The sequence below is a fragment of the Simochromis diagramma genome, unplaced genomic scaffold (assembly GCF_900408965.1).
Source record: "Simochromis diagramma unplaced genomic scaffold, fSimDia1.1 OVJJ01000367.1, whole genome shotgun sequence".
Taxonomy (NCBI): Eukaryota; Metazoa; Chordata; class Actinopteri; order Cichliformes; family Cichlidae; genus Simochromis; species Simochromis diagramma.
In genome coordinates this window covers 298170-322796 of record NW_024387288.1, presented here as the reverse complement: position 1 = coordinate 322796, position 24627 = coordinate 298170, and the positions used below count along the sequence as shown (strand labels likewise).

The following is a 24627-nucleotide window of genomic DNA, read 5'->3' as shown; positions in this document are numbered from 1 at the left end:
GGTAGGCGGAGGTTTACCATGGTGCAGGTGTGCCGCAGTGGTCAGTGGAAGGATACGGCAGTTTCTCTGTGAATTTCCCATTACGTCGTTGCGCACTCAGAGCTTGCTTGGAAGTTTAGGGTTTTTTTTCACTGTAAAAAGAAGTTTTCTTCCCACGCACAATGGTAATGGACGCTAATATTTTTATCACTTTTTATGGAATCAAACTTAAAGTAAGGTCAGTACTTCCACACTTTAAACGCTGCACGCTCATACTCTCTCCCGTTATATATATGATCCATTGTTGATCTGCACACAGCTGTTGTCACGACTGTCGCACTTGCTTACGTCACTGTCGTGAGACATTCTCGCAAAAAAAATCACAGTTTTAGTAACGCAGTAACGCAGCGTTCCTACGGGAAAGTAAAGGTAATCTAATTACCGTTTTTGCAATAGTAATCCCTTACTTTACGCGTTACTTGAAAAAAGTAATTGGATTACAGTAACGCGTTACTTGTAATGCATTACTGCCCATCTCTGGAGACAAGGTAGAGGACTCTCTTACTTTTGTTAACAATAAATTAACATTTAACTCATTTGTAGGAATGCAGAGTCACATTCAGCTGTTACTTGTAGGTGGAACTAGACTCTTTGCATTTAGTTTCACATGGTTGTTTTGGAAATGACCTGATTATGGAGTTTGGTGTCAGAGAGTGTGCAGCAGACTGACAGGAGCAGCTGTGTGTGTGTGTGTGTGTGTGTGTGTGTGTGTGTGTGTGTGTGTGTGTGTGTGTGTGTGTGTGTGTGTGTGTGCATTCTTCCTTAAATAGACTTCCTTCCTTTTCTCAAGCTTGATGTCCGTCTCTCTGTCAGTGCCAGATAAACAGCCGCTTGTTTATGCCATGATTTTGCCAATAGGCATTGATCCTTCTGCTCTGCGTTGCTGAAACATGTCCAGATGTGAGGTAGGATATCAAAGTGTCTGTAATGGGTTTTTTTCTTCAAGTATTGTGTCATTTCTCATTATTACACATAATCTATGGACATCTGTGGTTTGATTTCTTTGCATGTGAGGATTGGATGGGTTGTTACCAACATCAGGTGATAATTTCATGTCAGCAGCACCTTCAGAAATATATTTACTTAGAAAATTGGTGACACGTGCAATGCGATCTTGCCCACTGTGTGTGGATTTTAAATCTGTTTCTAACCTACAGGAGGCAAGAAATGCAACTGACTGGTCCCAGAGACGAGAGAGGACATTTAAGAAACTTCTGAACAGCAGAAAAACATCTGGACAGACACTGGAAAAACAGCTGTCTTCAACCTTGATCGCATCTGTTGATCTGAGGCCTGTTAGGAAAAAAAGATACCTGAACATCACATCACAACATCTGTATTGTAGAAATTAATTTGAAACATTAGAACAACACCTAGACAAGAGGTTCTGGCCTCTGAACACAATCACATGTAACATCTGTCCCACAGCAGAGAAACATGTGGTTTCATCACCACACAGCTGGTTGAGTTTTCAAAAACTCAACCAGCTGTGTTCTCTGAACTCTGTGAACAAGGAACGTGGGAGATGGGAGGAATAGTGTGTACAGAAGAGATGAAGGAGGAGAAGAGGAGGAGCGAAGGGAGGGAAGACAGTTTGACATCAGCAGACAGAATACGAAGATTCACCGTCAAACAGTTTGGATACAATGTTCTGAGCCTGGCTCGCCGAGGTCTGAAGGTATGACAGCAACACCTGCTTTTAGGTACAAATGGCCACTGCTGCCATCTCTGTGGTTTCAATTAATAATGTAGAAGCACACATCCTGGTGTCTACACTTGTACATTCAGAGTTTAGCCCTGTGAGATCCAAGATCCAAGTGTTATCTCAGATGCAGGTTGAAGCTCCATCATCAGCCTGCACTGTGATCAACACCTCTTTCATCCTTCTGGGAACGCAGTCAATTATTCAGATATGATCAGATATGACAGCATCTGGTTCCTCATGCCAGCCTTAATCAATCTTCACTTATTTAAACTCCTTTGTTTGCTTTCCAACTCTTGCTGCCTATGAGCAAGTGCAAATCCACTTAGGATTGTTTTCTTTGAATCACTGCAGAGATTTTAGTTTCAAATATGAAGCGCCTTGAGGTAACTTTTGCTGTGATTTAGCACTATATAAATAAAACTGAATTGAATTGAACTGAATACCACTGGTAACACAGAACCAATTGAAACCTCACCCACTAACTATAGTTTTGAATACTGCGCAACACGTGATGAGATTCCTGTTATATACACTCAGGTCAAAAGGTTCAGAAGTTTTTTTTATTAAAAATTATACATTTTAATGTCTCTCTCCACTCTGAAATGAAAGCATAGTACAAACAAGCAGTTGCAGTTAAAAAAGAAATCATGAACTTGTTACACCCCCACCTGGGGGGAACCCAGAGGCAACCAAAAAAAACCTCAAAACGAATAACGGCCCCACTCCCTGCTCCCAAGGAAAGATCAACGCTGCCAAGGGTTTGTGGTTTTACAACAATCAAATATTTTATTAAAGGTAGCAAGCGTCAGGGTGGTCCCAATATATAGCCACCCCCATTCAGTCTTCAACCAACGGTCGCCTCCACCTTGAGTTTCCATTAGCACAAACAGCAGAGAGACGAGGGTATGGTACCACAGTGTGGTCCAACACTGCTTTTATGCAGACAGAGGGGGCTGTAAGTAATCCAGAACCACCTGTAGGAGTTAGTAGCACCAGCTTTCATCGCCTGATCAACCTCCATTACTGCAGAACAGCTTTAAACTGTTAACCCATGTTGTGTTCCCTGAAAAAGGCCTTTTTTTGGATAATTCTGAAATGCACGTTATTTTTCAGTTTTGGGTAATCTTACCTTTGTTTAACCTCTGACAGTTCACCACTTACCTTTGTACAATTTCAGCTTTTCATTGGACTTGAATGACTTGAACTGGACAAAAATTCGGCTGTTCTAAAACTTTTGACTGGCAGTGTGTAAACATATTTTTAACTGTAGATTTGTTTCATGTGACACTGACCCAAGTTTAAATATTTAACTTCTTCTTAACTTCTTCATCTGTCAAAATGAACACTGGCACATTTGTGAACAAGCATTAGATCAGTGCCAGCGTGACATTTATCAGTGACTTTTCACACAGTAATCACACCATGTGATGAAACGATGGGCATTTTCTCCTCACACAGTACAGCACAGCATGTTTTGTGCTCGTGTTAATAAATACTGATGACTTTAAAACAATGAAAATATGAGCTGGCTTCAACAGGAGAGGACATTTAGGGCATATTATTGGTAACTGGTTGAAATATTAATTATTATTTTAAATGATTAAGCTGTTTTATCGAGCAACATTTAGGAGCATTCAAACATCAGGCTTTCCACATGTCAGCTGCATTTTCTGTCTTTTGTGATGTAAAAAAATTAAATATGTACACTAAAGAACAGTGCTGTGAGAACTTTTCCAGCTGTGTGGTGAATTCTGAGTGGAAAGCAGCAGCTTCTTTTTCTGTTTCACTCTACAGGAGGTTCCAGATGAACTGTGGGAGTTGTTGGAGTTGGACAAGCTGAATTTGTCTCTCAACAGCCTGACTGTTCTTCCTTCTCAGCTGGCTCTGCTGTCTAACCTGGTGGTCCTCAATCTGTGGGGTAACCAGGTAAACACACCTGACCCCTGACATTCCTCCTCCACTGAACCATTTTAGTTTAAACATATGACATCGCAGGAGTTTGTCAGGATTCATTCAAAGACTGAATCCCACATGGTTACAGAATAATTCAAACGTATGACGCTAAAAGTCTTATAAACCAGACGTTTATTTTATGGTAGAACATATGAGGATGGAAATGAAAGCAAATACAAAGTTACACGAGAAAACACTCACGTAACACGACACACACATAGATATTTATCCCTCATGTTGATCAACAGTAACCCTTTATTGTACAAAAAAAAAAAAAAAAAAAACTAAGGAAACACTCATGAACCCTGTTAAACCGTTTAATGTGGTGATTTTAAAAACAGCTCTTCCATGAAATTATATCATCTTATTAGAGAACAGGTGTTGCAGGGGAGAGAACAGGCATACTATTCCACAAACACTAGATCCTACATTTCCCATGATGGACCATGAGAGTCTCTTGCTGAAGCCTGATAAACATCCAAGTCTTTTACTCAGTAACAGGAGGTGTTATCCAGGTGTTTTCACGAGCTCACCAGTGAGAGCATATTGATGTTCATGTGCTTAATTTAAAGTAAAAGTCATGTAGTGTACCTATGAGTGAGGTACTGACCTCCTTCCATCCCTCCTTCTGCCTCCTCCTCCTCCTGTGCAGCTGCTCAGTGTCCTGGATAAATAAAAGTTCTAATCCCCACTGAAATCTACCAGGATCCAGTTTCTGCCTCCACCCTCCTTCAACCTTCAGCAGCGTAATGAGCCCTGAGTAGTGCCAGCATGCATGGCAGGCTGTTTCTGTCATATGCTGTTAGCCTTGCTTAACCTGTGAGCTAAACCCGTTTGTGAAATGTTTTGTAAACAGGAAATTTTCTGCTCTCAACACTTGATAAAGTCTCTTATTCAGAGTTTTATTTTCCCTGTGTCACGGTCTGCGAGGGCAGACCGTGAGGAGGGTGTTTGGAGGACCCAGGTGCAGACACAGACGAAGGAGGCAAAACGTTTACTGAACTTAATATGAGCCTTTATTAGGGCCGGTAAACAGTAAAGCAAAAAGAACCAAACATAAACTATGGCAATGACCTAAACAAAGGGCCTAAACTGGGAAACAACTAAAGACTAAGAAAAACTAAGACTGACTTGGACTGTAACTAAGAGCTACGCACATGACATGAAAAAGCAAAAGACAGTCTTCTGGACTGGTACATGAAAGGCTATGAGAACATGACAGGAGCAGATTACTATGAACATGACCAGAACAGAGACTGAAAAAATATGACTCATGACGTGTAGCTAGAATGAGAGGAATGTTAACAGACAACACGACACTGACACGAAGACACACTGGGCTTAAATACACTGAGGAAGTCATCAAGGAATTAGAGACAGAAGGGGAACACAGCTGGGAGGAATAAGACCTAATGAGACAGGGGGAACAAAGCTAGAAACACTGACATAAGACAGGAACATGAACCTTCAGAGTAAAACAGGAAACAAGACACCACTAAACAAAGACGCAGACATGACACTGAGAGACAGACTAGACACTGAACTAAACCTGCAATAAACATGAGAACACAAAACCTACGGACTAATCCCTAAACAAGAATAACTGAAACATAGAGTCATAATCATCATTATCATCATAATAAGAAAAGAATCCAAAATGCAAAAACACACCAAAACATAACAACTCAAAATACTGGGTCAAACTGACCCAGAACCGTGACACCCTGTGTCTATAATTATTCTATATTTCAATCTGGATTTCAGGGCACTTTGTGAAGAGTTGAATTCTAACATCTTTCACTTTATTTTCCTGGAATGGCTTCTCTTATATCTGTTTCCTTATATTTATGGTAAGATGCTTGTTCCTGGTGTTATTTGTGTGTTGTGTGTGTGCAGCTGAGCAATTTGCCACCAGAGATCGGTCAGCTGAGGAAACTCCGAGTTTTATTTGCCTACAGAAACAGACTTAAAGAGGTTCCTGAAGAGCTGGGCGCCTGCACACAGCTGGAGGTACTGCTGAAAATTCTTCAGCTTCTCACTTTAGTGCTACTGACATTGCTACTGTGATCACTGCTCCTGAAAACAGCTCCTTAAAATGTTGTGCAGGTTTTATTTTAGCAGGTAAATATGCTTGACGTTTTCATGCATGCTCATTCATCCAGGTAAATAAATCTCCAAAAGTTGATTCTGTTCATCTGGATGAAGCGTTTTCAGTGGGGAGAAACGTTTCGTCACTTGATGCACTAAGATGCACTAAATAGTTTGGGTTCAGATGGTGTTTGTGGGGTGTGGTTTCTGTTCAGCAACTGGAGGAAAGGTTGGCCACATTTATAGTGTGGCTGATACAAAAAGCTCCTCATGTTTTGCTCTGGTTGCTACAGTTGTCTGTAGTTTTCCTTGTTGCCTGCAAATACTCAGTAGTGCATAATTTTCAACCAGAAATGGGGAACGTTTGCCTTCAAAATAAAAGTTGTTTGTCAGAACTGCAGCCACTATACAGGGAGTGCAGAATTATTAGGCAAGTTGTATTTTTGAGGAATAATTTTATTATTGAACAACAACCATGTTCTCAATGAACCCAAAAGACTCATTAATATCAAAGCTGAATGTTTTTGGAAGTAGTTTTTAGTTTGTTTTTAGTTTTAGCTATTTTAGGGGGATATCTGTGTGTGCAGGTGACTATTACTGTGCATAATTATTAGGCAACTTAACAAAAAACAAATATATACCCATTTCAATTATTTATTTTTACCAGTGAAACCAATATAACATCTCCACATTCACAAATATACATTTCTGACATTCAAAAACAAAACAAAAACAAATCAGCGACCAATATAGCCACCTTTCTTTGCAAGGACACTCAAAAGCCTGCCATCCATGGATTCTGTCAGTGTTTTGATCTGTTCACCATCAACACTGCGTGCAGCAGCAAGCACAGCCTCCCAGACACTGTTCAGAGAGGTGTACTGTTTTCCCTCCTTGTAAATCTCACATTTGATGATGGACCACAGGTTCTCAATGGGGTTCAGATCAGGTGAACAAGGTGGCCATGTCATTAGTTTTTCTTCTTTTATACCCTTTCTTGCCAGCCACGCTGTGGAGTACTTGGACGCGTGTGATGGAGCATTGTCCTGCATGAAAATCATGTTTTTCTTGAAGGATGCAGACTTCTTCCTGTACCACTGCTTGAAGAAGGTGTCTTCCAGAAACTGGCAGTAGGACTGGGAGTTGAGCTTGACTCCATCCTCAACCCGAAAAGGCCCCACAAGCTCATCTTTGATGATACCAGCCCAAACCAGTACTCCACCTCCACCTTGCTGGCGTCTGAGTCGGACTGGAGCTCTCTGCCCTTTACCAATCCAGCCACGGGCCCATCCATCTGGCCCATCAAGACTCACTCTCATTTCATCAGTCCATAAAACCTTAGAAAAATCAGTCTTGAGATATTTCTTGGCCCAGTCTTGACGTTTCAGCTTGTGTGTCTTGTTCAGTGGTGGTCGTCTTTCAGCCTTTCTTACCTTGGCCATGTCTCTGAGTATTGCACACCTTGTGCTTTTGGGCACTCCAGTGATGTTGGAGCACTGAAATATGGCCAAACTGGTGGCAAGTGGCATCTTGGCGGCTGCACGCTTGACTTTTCTCAGTTCATGGGCAGTTATTTTGCGCCTTGGTTTTTCCACACGCTTCTTGCGACCCTGTTGACTATTTTGAATGAAACGCTTGATTGTTCGATGATCACGCTTCAGAAGTTTTGCAATTTTGAGACTGCTGCATCCCTCTGCAAGATATCTCACTATTTTTGACTTTTCTGAGCCTGTCAAGTCCTTCTTTTGACCCATTTTGCCAAAGGAAAGGACGTTGCCTAATAATTATGCACACCTGATATAGGGTGTTGATGTCATTAGACCACACCCCTTCTCATTACAGAGATGCACATCACCTAATATGCTTAATTGGTAGTAGGCTTTCGAGCCTATACAGCTTGGAGTAAGACAACATGCATGAAGAGGATGATGTGGACAAAATACTCATTTGCCTAATAATTCCGCACTCCCTGTATTTAAAAAAGGGGTAACTTTTACTTAGAAGGGGACCCTATTTTCCATTTTGTGTCTGTTCCACGATTGGTTGAAGAATAGCTGGACAGTATTTGCGGACAAGTCTCTCATTTCCATTTAAATTGTGGGTATTATGCAGATATTTTTGCCAACCATGTGGGGAATACTCATTTTCCCTCACGACAGATGATTGCCATAGAATAGTTTCTAGGTCTGTGTGACTTGGGTCTCATTCACTTGATCCTGGATTGTCACACATCCAAAATGACGGAGAAGCGGTTTGTAGATGCATACACAGGGGACACATCATCAGTGATGTTTCCTGAGGTCATGAAGTGAGGACCCATCCTTTTGATCCAAATCTACCTGCAGGCTCTTTCTGCGGCTTCAGTGGCAGAAGTGCTGGCCTACCACTTTGTTTGTTCTCAAGCTGCTCCACTGGCACTGATTTACATGTTCTTGGTACTTTAGAGAGGTCTATAGTGTCTTGCTAGGGTCTTGCTAATGACCTACTAATTTTATTGAGGTGCGTTGCAGCAGGGACACGTGGAAAAGTTTCAGGATACTGGCTCTCGAGGACTGGAGTTCATCCCCTATGGTCGAGAGTTTAACTGAGGCTTCTCTCCAGCCCTAACAAAGGAGATTTTCCTTTGGCTGCAGATTTGCACTGAAAATGCATTTACCACACACTTCAGCAACTGGTCCTGGCATTGGCCAGAGGCAGTGGCCCTCCTAAAAGGCTTTTTAGGATATTCTCCTTTGGGCATAGAAGACATGTTGGTGCTCACTCTTGTCACAGATGTGCAGATTTGCTGTACTGGGTAGCACATCATATGCAGCTTGGCACATGAAATGAATGTGCTGAAGTGCCAGCTATCATCTCAGCTTCTTGCTCTTTCTCATTTTGTCCATGCCACTCTGCTCCTGCATGCTTACCATCCTGCTGGTCCTGAACTCCTCCTGACCTAGATGGTTTCGTCCTTAATAAGGAACAGAGGAAATTAAAAACAAAGCAAACCCAATATGTCCGAAATCATGGCATAAACAGAAACAAGGCCACTGAATACAAAATAATAAAGAGACCTTTAGGAAACAACAGACAGATGATTGTCAGTTAAAGGTCCTTAACTATCAAAGGAATGTAGCAGTAAGCTCTGATCCTGGCTTAAAAACCTGGTCAGGGTATTGTGCCAGCAGGGAATCTATTGAATCAAATTTGATAATTTTGTTATTGTATTTCAATAAGGAGAAATCACTTGGAAGAATTGAACATGTTCTATTGAGATAGAGAAATGGATGTATTTGGCAATTAGGCTCTGATGACCCATCATAGCAAAACTGAATCGCAGCGATGAGAGGATTTAGAACAGGAGTCTAGATACTGGTGGTGAAGATGAAGACTGAGGCGTGAATAGAGCTCTGGCTGAGGTATCTGAGGTGGATATGGGAGGAAGGTGGGATGCTCAGAAGAAAGTCTGAAAGGAAGAATGACAGCGAGCACAGATTTAAACCACGAGAAGCTGATTGGCTCAAAGAAGGGGGGCGAGAAGATGATTGGATTAGAATAATGATGTCAGTATTGACAGTGTGGGAAAGCGGTAATCATGTAAAAACAAGCAGATGAGTGATTACAGATCTTCCTTATTGAACGATTAACAAGATGGCGCCGGTGAGGTCGGCTGCCGTCACGACTGCTCCGACCACTTTTTCTTTGTCTTTGTTTTTTAAGTTAGTTTTCAGCGTTTCTAAATCGGCAAAACCATCACCATTGGGTACATTAGGTATGACAGTGACACTCTTGTTTCTATTGGTATACAATGTACTCACAATTCGAAGTTTTTAACTCCGGATCCAAGCTGGCCGAGTGAGATCTCGAGGGAGAACAAAGGGAAGCGGCGGCGGCCTAGAGGGAAGCGAGCCGGCGTCAGGAACAGGCTGAGAGCTCGTGCACACCGCACACCTCTGCCTAGCATCCTGCTCGCCAACGTCCAGTCACTGGAGAACAAGCTTGACGACCTCAGGGCCAGGATAAAGTTCCAGAGAGACATTCGGGACTGCAATCTCCTCTGCTTCACCGAGACATGGCTGAACCCAGCGGTGCTGGACCACGCCATTCAGCCGGCCGAGTTCTTCTCGGTTCACCGCATGGACAGGACACGGGACTCGGGGAAGTCAAGGGGAGGCGGCGTGTGTTTAATGGTGAACAACAACTGGTGCAACAGTGCGAACGTTGTTCCTCTCACACGCTCCTGCACACCAAATCTGGAACTACTGTCCATCATGTGTCGTCCTTTTTATCTACCTCGGGAATTTACATCGGTCATTGTAAGTGCCGTTTATATTCCACCACAAGCGGACACGGTCACCGCCTTATGCGAGCTGCATGAGGCACTCACACAGCACCAGACACAACACCGGGACGCTGCGCTTATTGTGACGGGGGACTTTAATAGCGCCAACCTCAAACGCGCAGCGCCGAACTTTTATCAACACATCACCTGCCCCACCAGGGGTGAAAGGACACTGGACCACTGCTACACTACGGTCAAGGACGGCTACAAGGCACAATCCCGCCCCCCGTTTGGCAAATCTGATCACGCCGCCATTTTCCTCATGCCAAAATACAAACAAAGGCTGAAACAGGAAGTTCCGGTTCAGAGGAAGGTCGCGCGCTGGACGGACCAATCGGTGGCCGCGTTACAGGACGCACTCGATGACGCAGACTGGGACATGTTCAGGAACAGCTCCGACGATGACGTCAACGTGTTTACGGAAGCGGTTGTGGGATTCATCGGGAAACTAGCGGATGATACCGTGGAGACAAAGACTATCACAACGTTTCCCAACCAGAAGCCGTGGGTGGATAAAACCATCCGCGACGCTCTGAGATCCCGCACCGCTGCCTACAACACGGGACTCATGACGGGGGACATGGACCCGTACAAAGCCGCGTCATATAACGTGCGGAGGGCGGTGAAAGAGGCGAAGCAGCGCTACGGGAGGAAACTAGAGTCACAACTCCAACAGAGTGACTCTAGGAGCCTGTGGCGGGGACTAAGGACAATAACGGACTATAAAGCACCAACAACCGGTATGACGAACGCGGCCGTGACTCTGGCAGACGAGCTGAACACTTTCTATGCTCGCTTCGAGGCTGCAGCTAAGGTCTCCAACAATGCTAGTGTTAGCGGCGCTAACGGCTGCAGACAGGAAGATACTGCCAGCACCGGAAACGTGCTCGTCATCTCCGAGCATGAAGTAAGGAGAGCCTTCAAGAGAGTGAACACCAGGAAAGCAGCAGGACCAGACGGCATCCCAGGTCGTATCCTAAGAGACTGCGCATACCAGCTAGCTCCTGTGTTCACTGAGATATTCAACATCTCTTTATCTCAGTCGGTGATCCCCACATGCTTCAAAGAGTCCATCATTGTTCCTGTCCCGAAGAAACCCCACCCTGCTTCTCTCAATGACTATCGCCCTGTAGCCCTCACCTCAGTAGTGATGAAGTGCTTTGAACGCCTGGTCAGAGACTTCATCATTTCTTCACTACCAGACACACTGGACCCACTACAGTTCGCTTACCGTCCAAATCGTTCCACAGACGATGCCATCTCTCATCTCCTCCACACATCACTCACTCACTTGGACACTAGAAGGGGGAATTATGTTAAAATGCTCTTCATAGACTACAGCTCTGCATTTAACACCATAATTCCCTCCACACTCACCACCAAGCTGGAGCATCTGGGACTCAGCTCATCTATGTGTCAGTGGATCTCCAACTTCCTAACTGGCAGACCACAGGCAGTAAGGATGGGCGGACATGTCTCAGCCTCCACCACTCTCAGCACTGGAGCACCCCAGGGGTGTGTTCTGAGCCCCCTGCTGTACTCTTTGTACACATATGACTGTGTGGCCACTACCAGCTCCACCACCATCATCAAGTTTGCTGACGACACCGTCGTGGTGGGCCTGATCTCTGATAACAACGAGACGGCCTACCTGAAGGAGATTAGGAATCTGGAGAACTGGTGCCAGAGGAACAACCTCCTTCTAAACGTCAGTAAGACAAAGGAGCTGATAGTGGACTTCAGCACTAAGCAGGAGAGGAACTACCAGACCCCTGTCATCAACGAGTGCCCAGTGGAGAGAGTGGACAGCTTCAAATACCTCGGAGTTCACATCACGCAGGACCTGTCATGGTCCTGTCACATCAACACCGTGGTGAAAAAGGCCCGACAGCGTCTCTACCACCTCAGACGCTTGAGAGACTTCCAACTGCCCTCCAAGGTGCTCAGGAACTTTTACTCGTGCACCATAGAGAGCATCCTGGCGGGAAACATCTTAACCTGGTTCGGGAACAGCACCATGCAGGACAGACGAGCTCTACAGAGGGTTGTGCGGTCAGCTGAGCGCACCATCCGTTCCGAGCTCCCTGACCTGCACTCAATCTACAGCAGGCGGTGCTGGACCAAGGCCAGGAAGATCGTGAAGGACCTCAGCCATCCCAACAACAGACTGTTCTCTCTGTTGAGGTCAGGAAAGCGATTCCGCTCCCTGAAGACCAACACAGAGAGACTGAGGAGGAGCTTCTTCCCGCAGGCGATACGGTCTCTCAATCACACCACCACACAGTACTGACCCACACATATGGTTCTTACACACACACTGGACTTTCTGGACTTTGTTTTTGCACAACACTGGTCACTATATTCTTCATTTCCGGTTAATACTTGTACAGCTGCTGTTATTGTGTATATATTTATTTATATTTAGATTTCTTCATACATTCTTATATAGTTCTATATTGTGTATTGTGTATTTTGTTGTACAGTTATTTTATTTTCAACTTTAATTTATATATTTTATCTTATTCTTCCCAGTTAAATTTACCCTTCATTCTAATTTGTGTTGTACAGTTATTTCATTTTTAACCTTAATTTATATTTTATTCCTTCCTAGTTAAATTTACCCTTTTTAATTTTTCTTTTTAATTTTTCATATTTATTTCCTATCTTATTCATAGCCTTTCCTTTTTTTGTTTTCTTTGGGTCACGAGCAGTTGTCCAAGCATTTCACTGCATATCGTACTGTGTATGACTGTGTACGTGACAAATAAAATTTGAATTTGAATTTGAATTTGAACTTATGCATGAGCTGAATTCATTTACTGCCTTGAATTAGAGCTTAAATACAATTTCAGACCTTTAGATGAAGCTCTTATGTTCAAAATTTTAATGATTATTTTTAGAACAAAGTTTTGTCACAAAGAAACTCAAAGTGAGGATTACACTATATTTTCCAGTAAGTCTTTTCCCTTAAAATAGCACAAAGTTTGCTTTGCTTTTGGTTTGGAGCTAAACAGTGCAACACAAGATTTTGGATACACCTAAAAATAAGACAACGGTATTTTTGATCCACTTATTCTGAGGTTTACTGGATTTGCAGTGGAAAACAGGAGTAATATATGTGGTTATCTAAACCACCTGTTCTAGGTGCTGAGTTTAGCCAACAACCAGCTGTCATCGCTGCCGGCTTCTCTCTCTAATCTGACCCAATTGAGGAAGCTCAACCTCAGTCACAACCTCATCACTCACATCCCGGGCTGTGTCTACAACATGAAGGCTCTGGTATGTTCATGTGGGGCTAATATCACAAGATCGAAATACTGTGTATGTTTACGTGTGCTAAACTCTGGAATAAGTAGTCTGGTTATTCAGTACAACTACCTGTAGAAGATTCAGAGAGGATTAGCTAATGTGTTTAAAATCCCCAGGTGTTCCTTCACTTGGCCTGTAACCGTCTAGAGAACCTGGCAGAGAACATTCAGGCTCTGGTGGAGCTCAGAATTCTCATTGTGGAGGGAAACAGCATCCACTCATTGCCCAAGGCCCTCTGCTGCCTCACCAGGTAACCACATCACCAGGTAACCAAATCCACATAACGCCGCCCCACTGGAGTGGCGTGTGTGTATCACATTTGTATTTGATTTGATTTCAGGTTGGAGTTACTGAATCTCGACTTTAACGACATCAAGGATGTTCCACAGGTAAACAGCTCCACTGGTGAAGGATGATGATGATGATGATGACACTAATCATTTTGATAGTAATGGTCATCGATATCTTCAGAGATGATGGTGATTATGATATTGATGACAACTGGTGCCCTGGCATCTCCAGTACAGGGCTCCAATCCAGGCTTCACATTAAAGCTGTGTGATCAGCCTGCCTGTCTTTAAACCTGCTAACAGATGCTAACAGAAATTATCAATGAAAATTAGTTCAACACTTTCACCATTAATTTATTCTAACTCTAGTTTATTTCACCCTGCCCTGTGCGCATTACCCTAGAACTGTATGAAGCATGGCTACGTGAAAGGTGAGCTCACAGGCAGTCTTTCTCAGAAAAAGGAAAAAGACTCTCTCTGCATGTTGTGTCAACTTTTTGGTCCACTCTACTTCGACAGCAAAAGCTTTCAAGCGTGTCTCTATTAGAGATGGGCCGATCTGATATTACATCGGTATCGGTCCGATATTACGTATTGGTATCGGTCCGATACTGACCTAAATTACTGGATCGGATATTGGAGAGAAACAAAAAATGTAATCTGAACCACTAAATATCAAAAAAGCACCTCACAAAACTTGCGACATGGCGTAACTCAGCTCATAACCATAGCACGTCGGAGCAGTATGCGTAACGTGATAGAGCGGCTGTGGCGTGCGAGACCTGTCGGTGGTCTGGTTGAGTATTTGGAGTCTCGCTACCAAACATGTAAACAAACATGTAAAGCATTCCCACCTTAAGCTTATCAACCGATATATGGAGCGACTGCCTCTCATTCTCTCTCGCTCTCCTGCTGCTACTTCAATCATGAAACTGATCAATGATCAGCTGATCGGCTTTTCTGTCGAGTCCGTCTCTCTTCTTTGTTTTTGGCCCACTTTGCACCAGAAAGAGGAAACCAGCATTTGAACAACAGCAGCACGTTTAAGCTTGATAAGCTGTTGATAGAATTTATTTAATATTACTTTCTCCACCAGGATCTTTTTCTATGTAGATGACAGCTGGTAACTGTGCAGGGGCGGGTCTAGCAAGGTTTAGCCAGATGGACAGGTAGGGCATTAACAGGGAAGGGGGGCACAAAGACATACTTTCCTTTCTTATTCTCATTTAAAATGTCTAGCTTTTATTAAATAATTATCTGACTCTTACACCCAAAGTTTTAATCTGATGTAAAATGTATATAAGTCCATTACTGTATATAGTAACTGTTAAGTCTAATATACCCTATTAAGCTATAGTACTTTTTCCTTTGGGAAGGTACCATCTGTGCAGTCTGCAATTCTGTTGAAGAAAGATGTTGAATCTATTTAATTATTGTAGAAAAAGAATTGATTTCTGTGCATTTTTTTTTTACACGTGCATTAAATTAAACTTGATTACATCAATTAAGCATCACGAGGCTGAGGGTGGGGGGTAGTTCCCTATATTTTTTTGCTAGGAGTTTGCAACCCTATTAGTTAGGTTGTTTAATATTTCTGCTAAGTACTCTTTAAAATACCAGAATAGGGAGGATGGTGCAGGTTTAAGTTTATTGAGTTGATCAGTGTTGCTGGACTATGAAATATTTTGGGTGCAGTGTATTTTTTGCATACAGGTATAACAGAATAGCTTTAGTGTTTTGTTTTTTAAACTTGAGTATTGTCAGGGTTTCTGGGTCGTTGACCCAGTATTTTCAGTTCATGTCCACTGTTTATCCTCTGTACGTTCCACTTCCTGTTTTGTGTTACGTTACTCTGTGTGCATTATGTTCTAGTTCTTATTCCATGCATCGTTAGTTCAATTGTGTTCAGCTGCTCACTCACCTGTCACCTATCAGTCATTGTTCAGCCAGTGTATTTAAGTCCTCAGTTCTCTCCTGGTCGGCGTCGTGTCATTAATGTTGTCACTGCTGTCTATGCCCCATGTTTGCCTTCCAAGTCCAGATCAGTCAGCCGTTCAGTCAGTCAGCCAGCCAGCCAACCAGCCAGCCAGCAAGCCATCTCCTGTTTTCGTCATTCCTCCCTTACAATAAACACCCTGCATCTTCACCGTGAGTCCTGCGTTTGAGTCCTTCTCTCCACATCCACTCAGCAACCCCTGACAAGTATGAACTTATACAAAATGCAGCAAGATATTAAAAAAACAGTTTTATTGATTAAAAAAAACACTATATTGGATTCATATCAGTATCGGCAGATATCCAAATTTATGATATCGGTATCGGACATAAAAAGTGGTATCGTGCCATCTCTAGTCTGTATACATATCCCCATTCACACAACAGCATTTCTCACGCTAACGCTTAATTCTCACATGTATTTCAAGTTCAATGCCATGAAAAACGTGTTTGCTCCGTTCTTTATTTCCCCACCTTTTTAAGGACACACTGACGTGTTTATTTAAACAAATGTTAATATTAGACAAAGGTAACCTGAATAAATGCAAGATGCAGATTTTTAAATGGACGTATTCATGGCACTGCTAACACTGCGCAGCTATTTCTTTCCAATATTAAACCTGGACCCTAACACCATGTAAAGGGTTAGGTATAATGAATCATAAGATGTATGTCTATCTGTCTCTCCATAACCTTCAGTCTGTTTCACAAGTCTGTGATAATATTACTAATAATGGTGACAGTGGTGCTGGAAGCATGGTGATGACTTCGATGATACTGATGATGATAATGATAATAGTGATGACTTTATTGGTGATAAACACAATGGTTACTTTCAGGAGATGCACCAGCTGTCCCGGCTGGAGAAGCTTGCTTGCCATCCTCTGGATAAAGGACTTCACATTGTCCACAACCCGCTGCTAAAACCAGTGAAGGAGGTGCTGGAGGGCGGGCTCGGTGCACTTTTTAACTACCTGAGAGCAGGGTAGCTTGTAACAACATAAGAAATGGATTTAGAACTTTTTCAATACATTTTAACTACTTAAAGTGTTGAATAGGGAGCAGGAGTTTTTAAACTACCTTAGAGCTGCAGAATGGACTTATAACCACCCCAGTGATTTGTGCGAGGCGGGACTTTTGTTGTTCTTAAACAACCTGTGGGCTTGGAACAGGGGCAGGTGACTGAGATGACTGAGCAGACACCTGTCATGTGTCCAAATGGATGTATGTAGACTAGTAAAATCCCTGAAGAGGTTCACACATGACTGCCAGCACTGATAAGTGGACTGGACAGTAAGGTCCAGCACCTATTAACCCTCCGACCAGTTTCCCCAGGAAACAGGCTCAGCCCAGTCAGTCCTCATGTTCTGATCTTACATCATCAAACAAGATCCAGATGAATACGATCAGCTAGTGGTTCTTATCCCTGTGCTTAGGACTCATTCACTGACACTTCCTGTCATATTTCTGCTCATCTGAATTTATTGAACTGGATATTTCTTTTAACTGTATTGATTATGCAGAACTTGGCACTGCATTTCCCCCTTTTATAGCTCTTCCAAAGACCTTTAGATAATACTGACATCATATGTTAACCCTCTGCTCAGGTTCTAACTAGTCTTCTTACTCAGTGAGGTAGAGTTCAACTGTCACAGTTGACCAATATATGGACTGGTTATATTTAAGTAAATCTGTACCTGCATAACCACATATGCATGTGACATTTCTACAAGTTCAGAAAAACAAACTAGAAGATTGTTTTAGTTTCTTGTTATCTCACATTTCTACTATGGAGGACCACAAGAGCCGCGCGCATCGAAATAAAGAATTCTGTGCTTAAATAATGAATTGTAGAACAAAACCTGCATTTGTAAATTCATTTTTGAATTCCAATTTAATAAACTGACTTTTAAAATGCTTTTTAAGTCTTCATTTCAAAAACATTTTCAAATTCCACTTTGATAAACTTCATTTCAAAAATCTTTTTCGAATTCCACTTTAATAAACTGCATTTCAAAATCCATTTCCCTTTCCTGTTCGCTCAGGGATTAACATGTGGATTAGCAGTTGGATTAACAACTTCATTTTAAAAATCCTGCTGCTATTCAAATTAGCCACACCGTGGGATGTAAGGAACTCTCTGATTGGTTGGACAGATGCTGGCTGTCTGCCAGCCTGGATTTTTCTAGCTCATAGCTTTGCCCTGCTGAGAAGCCTGTGTGCTTGTACAAAGGCCGTTCAGCCTCGGGATTTACATTCGGCTCAACACGGATATGTGAAGGATGAAGGGACCCTGCAGCGAAACGGAGAGCCCAACCTCTGACTGAGTGCCTGTTTACGCAGTCTGACCACCTGTGAAGGTAACGTGCTAACATGGCTAACGCTAGCATAACCGCATGTAGCCCCGTTATTTTAAGGTCATCTTAGCTTATGAAAATTTTACATCGCAGCTGTACGAGCTAGCTACGTGTTTTGTAAGCTGCTGTGCTCTTCACAAATAAAGCTGGAAGCAGCTCAGACTATTAGAACCAGCACTGAGCCCTGTTACATTTATACAGTGTTAGAGCAACGGCTGCAGCCTACAGCCTTTAAACTAGCGATTAAAATGCTGACAGTAAACTCGTCAGTCCAGATGTTACCACATTATTTTGTGATACTTAAGAGTTAAAACAACTGAGACAGGCTGATTAAGTGTGTGAATGTGAGAGTGAATGAATAGTGGCATTGTAAAGCGCTTTGGGTGCCTTGAAAAGCGCTATATAAATCCAATCCATTATTAAAATAACAGCTGTCAGTTCTCTCATTCAATATATCAAGACTGGAGATCACGCTACTGATTTCAGTTCATTTAATATGTGAGTGCACAGATTAATTCTCAACTGGACATAAATGATGATCAAAGGTTGTATATATGATGAGTTCATCCAATCCCAGCCTCTAACACAGTGCGCTGAATCTTAGCTTTGAATGTCCAGTATATTCTAATCAGTGCAATGTAAGCATTCACTGAACCTACAGTATCTACACCTATGTGGCACATGTGTGGTAAAGATACAGATAATGAAATTTAATTATTAATACAATATACATCATGAGAAACAGAAGCTGAAATTGATTCAGTTTAGTACTTTTCTCTGTATGCTCTGTGATTATAAAGGCCTTAAATTCTGTGATATATACTGTAAATGATTTTCACAGAGGTCTTAAAGTACTTAAATCACTGCTGATAGTCTGGTTGTTTATATTTTCACGTTTTTGTGTCTGTAGGGCTGTTTGATGACGGTTTGGACTCCTCTGGGAGATGAGGACACACCCACATCTGTTCCATACTGCAGTCATTGATGGTGTTACAGCTCTGAGTCACCCTGCAGGCCTACTTGTTGTTCCTAGAGTATTTAAAAGTAGAATGGGAGGCAGAGCCTTCAGTTTTCAGGCCCCTCTTCTGTGGAACCAGCTTCCAGTTTGGATTCAGGAGACAGACACTATCTCTACTTTTAAGATTAGGCTTAAAACTTTCCTTTTTGCTAAAGCATATAGTTAGGGCTGGATCAGGTGACCCTGAATCCTCCCTTAGTTATGCTGCAATAGACGTAGGCTGCCAGGGATTCCCATGATGCATTGAGTTTTTCCTTTCCAGTCACCTTTCTCACTTACTATGTATTAACAGACCTCTCTGCATTGAATCATATCTGTTATTAACCTCTGTCTCTCTTCCACAGCATGTCTTTTATCCTGTCTTCCTTCTCTCACCCCAACCGGTCGCAGCAGATGGCCCCGCCCCTCCCTGAGCCTGGTTCTGCCGGAGGTTTCTTCCTGTTAAAAGGGAGTTTTTCCTTCCCACTGTCACCAAAGTGCTTGCTCATGGGGAGTCATATGATTGTTGGGTTTTTCTCTGTATCTATGAAGCGCCTTGAGGTGACTTTTGTTGTGATTTGGCGCTATATAAATAAAATTGAATTGAATTGAATAGATATAGTGTGTGCTGATGACAAAAAGTATCCTGTATAATTTACAAAAGTATAATAAATTCTTTTTGTGATTTAAGTATCTGTAGATTGTAGTCATACTACTCATTTGATTGAGTATTCTGTTGAATAGTTTAGGTGTAGTCCTTGGGCAGGTTTGAGTTTATAGTAAATGTCAATGTGGGGTGGAAACACAAGGGTGGAGCTGAACCTGCTGGTCAATATGTGTGATTATTGAAATCAAATTCAAATTCAAATTTTATTTGTCACATACACAGTCATACACAGTACGATATGGAGTGAAATGCTTACACAACTGCTCGTGACCTAAAGAAAAATGAAAAGGCTATGAATAAGATAGGAAATAAATATGAAAATTAAAAAGGGTAAATTTAACTAGGAAGAAATAAAATAACTGGGTCAGTATTATGTGGTGGTGTGATTGAGAGACCGTATCACCTGTGGGAAGAAGCTCCTCCTCAGTCTCTCTGTGTTGGTCTTCAGGGAACGGAATCGCTTTCCTGACCTCAACAGAGAGAACAGTCTGTTGTTGGGATGGCTGAGGTCCTTCACAATCGTCCTGGCCTCGGTCCAGCACCGTCTGCTGTAGATTGAGTGCAGGTCAGGGAGCTCGGAGCGGATGGTGCGCTCAGCTGATCGCACAACCCTCTGTAGAGCTCGTCCGTCCTGCATGGTGCTGTTCCCGAACCAGGTTAAGATGTTTCCCGTCAGGATGCTCTCTATGGTGCACGAGTAAAAGTTCCTGAGCACCTTGGAGGGCAGTTGGAAGTCTCTCAAGCGTCTGAGGTGGTAGAGACGCTGACGGGCCTTTTTCACCACGGTGTTGATGTGACAGGACCATGACAGGTCCTGTGTGATGTGAACTCCGAGGTATTTGAAGTTGTCCACTCTCTCCACTGGGCACTCGTTGATGACGGGGGTCTGGTAGTTCCTCTCCTGCTTAGTGCTGAAGTCCACTATCAGCTCCTTTGTCTTACTGACGTTTAGAAGGAGGTTGTTCCTCTGGCACCAGTTCTCCAGATTCCTTCAGGTAGGCTGCCTCGTTGTTGTCAGAGATCAGGCCCACCACGACGGTGTCGTCAGCAAACTTGATGATGGTGGTGGAGCTGGTAGTGGCCACACAGTCATATGTGTACAGAGAGTACAGCAGGGGGCTCAGAACACACCCCTGGGGGGCTCCAGTGCTGAGAGTGGTGGAGGCTGAGACATGTCCGCCCATCCTTACTGCCTGTGGTCTGCCAGTTAGGAAGTTGGAGATCCACTGACACATAGATGAGCTGAGTCCCAGGTGCTCCAGTTTGGTGGTGAGTGTGGAGGGAATTATGGTGTTAAATGCAGAGCTGTAGTCTATGAAGAGCATTTTAACATAATTCCCCCTTCTAGTGTCCAAGTGAGTGAGTGATGTGTGGAGGAGATGAGAGATGGCATCGTCTGTGGAACGATTTGGACGGTAAGCGAACTGTAGTGGGTCCAGTGTGTCTGGTAGTGAAGAAATGATGAAGTCTCTGACCAGGCGTTCAAAGCACTTCATCACTACTGAGGTGAGGGCTACAGGGCGATAGTCATTGAGAGAAGCAGAGTGGGGTTTCTTCGGGACAGGAACAATGATGGACTCCTTGAAGCATGTGGGGATCACCGACTGAGATAAAGAGATGTTGAATATCTCAGTGAACACAGGAGCTAGCTGGTATGTGCAGTCTCTGAGGATACGACCTGGGATGCCGTTTGGTCCTGCTGCTTTCCTGGTGTTCACTCTCTTGAAAGTTTTCCTCACTTCATGCTCGGAGATGACGAGCACGTTTCCGGTGCTGGCAGCATCTTCCTGTCTGCAGCCGTTAGCGCCGCTAACACTAGCATCGTTGGAGTCCTTAGCTGCAGCCTCGAAGCGAGCATAGAAAGTGTTCAGCTCGTCTGCCAGAGTCACGGCCGCGTTCGTCATACCGGTTGTTTGTGCTTTATAATCCGTTATTGTCCTTAGTCCCCGCCACAGGCTCCTAGAGTCACTCTGTTGGAGTTGTGACTCTAGTTTCCTCCCGTAGCGCTGCTTCGCCTCTTTCACCGCCTTCCGCACATCATATGACGCAGTTTTGTACGGGTCCATGTCCCCCGTCGTGAGTCCCGTGTTGTAAGCAGCGGTGCGGGATCTCAGAGCGTCGCGGATGGTTTTATCCACCCACGGCTTCTGGTTGGGAAACGTTGTGATAGTCTTTGTCTCCACGTATCATCCGCTAGTTTCCCGATGAATCCCACAACCGCTTCCGTAAACACGTTGACGTCATCATCGGAGCTGTTTCTGAACATGTCCCAGTCTGCATCGTTGAGTGCGTCCTGTAACGCGGCCACCGGTTGGTCCGTCCAGCGCGCGACCTTCCTCTGAACCGGAACTTCCTGTTTCAGCCTTTGTTTGTATTTTGGCATGAGGAAGATGGCGGCGTGATCGGATTTACCAAACGGAGGGCGAGATTGTGCATTGTAGCCGTCCTTGACCGTAGTCTAGCAGTGGTCCAGTGTCTTCTCACCCCTAGTGGGGCAGGTGATATGTTGATGAAAGTTCGGCGCTGCGCGTTTGAGGTTGGCACTATTAAAGTCCCCCGTCACAATAAGCGTGGCGTCCCGGTGTTGTGTCTGATGCTGTGTGAGTGCCTCATGCAGCTCGCATAAGGCGGTGACCGTGTTCACTTGTGGTGGAATATAAACGGCACTTATAAAGACCGATGTAAACTCTCGAGGTAGATAAAAAGGACGACACATGATGGACAGTAGTTCCAGATTTGGTGTGCAGGAACGTGTGAGAGGAACAACGTTCGCACTGTTGCACCAATTGTTGTTCACCATTAAACACACGCTGCCTCCCCTTGACTTCCCCGAGTCCCGTGTCCTGTCCATGCGGTGAACCGAGAAGAACTCGGCCGGCTGGATGGCGTGGTCCGGCACTGCTGGGTTCAGCCATGTCTCGGTGAAGCAGAGGAGATTGCAGTCCCGAATATCTCTCTGGAACTTTATCCTGGCCCTGAGGTCATCAAGCTTGTTCTCCACTGACTGGACATTGGCAAGCAGGATGCTAGGCAGAGGTGTGCGGTGTGCACGAGTTCTCAGCCTGTTCCTGACGCCGGCTCGTTTCCCTCGAGGCCGCCGCTTCGCGTCTCGTCCTTTGTTCTCCCTCAAGATCTCACTCGGCCAGCTCGGATCCAGAGTTAAAAACGTCGAATTGTGAGTACATTGTATACCAATAGAAACAAGAGTGTCACTGTCATACCTAATGTACCCAATGGTGATGATTTTGCCGATTTAAAAACTCTGAAAACTAACTTGAAAAACAAAAACAAAGAAAAGGTGGTCAGAGCAGTCGTGACGGCAGCCGACCTCACCGGCGCCATCTTTTCACAATACATTCACAAAGAAATACAGAAAAACAATTCACATATTTCAGTCACATTTTTCCAAACTCTCAGTCGCACACATATTTAGGAATGGGAGGGAGTGAGATCCTGAGGTAAGTGACGGAAGTGACGGACAAGGTAAGCGACTCATGTTGTAACTGACGTCAGACGCCGGAGATTTTGGCGGAAAATTAAAGCGAATGGTAGTTTAGAATTGAACAAATTCCTTTAAGCCTCAGTATTACCAAATACACTTATCAATTGTCTTATAACTTACAATACTTGTCTAAATCATCTCCAACACCCTGGAGAACAGCGGGGAGAGTTTAGAGGCTCTCCAAGATGACATCAATCAGTGCTTCCAGGATCTCGTAATGAAGAAGGCTCAGCATGCATCTTCCCCGGCCAAATCTGAGACGCCGTCGTCGAAAAAATGTCGCCCGGCAGATTCCCCCGGCACAACATCTCCAGCCGACAAAGATATTGCCAACATACTGGAGTCAATCGACAAGCAATTGTCCAGTTTTGATGCAAGCCTGTCCTTGGTGGAGACTCTTCACCAGGAATTTAAATCCTTGTGAGAATCCCTGGAGTTCAGCCAGCAGCAGGTGGAAACGCTCGCTGCTGAAAATGCCACGCTAAGGGAGTCTGTGAGTCTGGCTCCAGAGAAAAGAGGTACTCAAAAACTCAAAAAACTACAGGCAGATGTTGTCCTTTTACAAGAGACCCACAGACCTCTTAGAGGTTCGAATGAACTTAAAAGACCTGAGTTTCCTAATGTGTTCTCAGCTTGTTATAATTCTAGACAAAGGGGAGTAGCAATTCTAATCCATATAAATATTAATTTCACAGTACTCGATACAGTTATAGATCCAGAGGGCAGATTCTTAATCATTAAACTATCTATACTTGATAAAAAGCTATGTATTGTAAGTGTATATGGTCCAAATGTTGATGGTCCCTCATTCTTTCACGGTTTTTTCAGTGCACTCTCTGAACACTTAGATGGCACACTTGTTCTTGGAGGTGACCTCAACCTTGGACTAATGAAGAAATGGATAGGCTCAATACAGCAGGAACTCAGCGTAATTGGAAGTCCACAAATATAATCAAACAGTATATGAGCGACTTTGGTCTTTGCGATGCATGGCGCTCCCTTCACCCCAACAGTAAGGAATATACTTTTTTCTCACATCTGTGCATCTAGCCACCTGGGGGGCTCTTCAACTGGTGGGGGAGGCTGTTACATGTTGCAGGAGATCTCTGCAGGAGGGGGAGATATAGGAGAGGTGGAGGAAGATATCAGCCTGGGCATCTATTGTCCTGTGTAGTCTGGAAGATGAGTGGATGATGGGGTGGGTGCAGTTTTCTCTGTGTTGGGGTCGGGTGGGCTGTCCCGGGCTCTGTGCCCCTCCCTTCCTTCCCTCCCCATCTCCAGCTGCCTCCCTCTTCCCGCTCCACCACAATCACCCACACATGCAGGGCCTTGGGGTAAAGGTGTGTCACCAGGGTGCAGGAGAGGCATTCCCCCCTCTGTCCCCTTTTGGCTGCCTGTGCC

The 24627-nt window shown here is 43.9% G+C and overlaps 2 protein-coding genes across 11 annotated transcripts in view; both read left to right on the top strand.

Moving 5' to 3' along the window:
* The window catches only part of LOC120716339 (NACHT, LRR and PYD domains-containing protein 12-like), a 112399-nt gene that overhangs the window by 52212 nt on the left and 35560 nt on the right, over nt 1-24627 (top strand). The window lies entirely within an intron of this gene.
* LOC120716362 (leucine-rich repeat-containing protein 30-like) lies at nt 787-17618 on the top strand. Of its 2 annotated transcripts, XM_040003895.1 has the most exons (8): nt 787-944; nt 1197-1717; nt 3539-3670; nt 5594-5707; nt 13254-13388; nt 13535-13668; nt 13759-13807; nt 16543-17618. In XM_040003895.1, exons 2-8 carry the CDS (start codon nt 1565-1567, stop codon nt 16690-16692), a joined length of 867 nt encoding a protein of 288 aa, XP_039859829.1. In that variant the 5' UTR covers nt 787-944; nt 1197-1564; the 3' UTR covers nt 16693-17618. The 2 variants fall into 2 exon arrangements, with proteins under 2 accessions (XP_039859829.1, XP_039859830.1); XM_040003896.1 differs by lacking the exon at nt 5594-5707.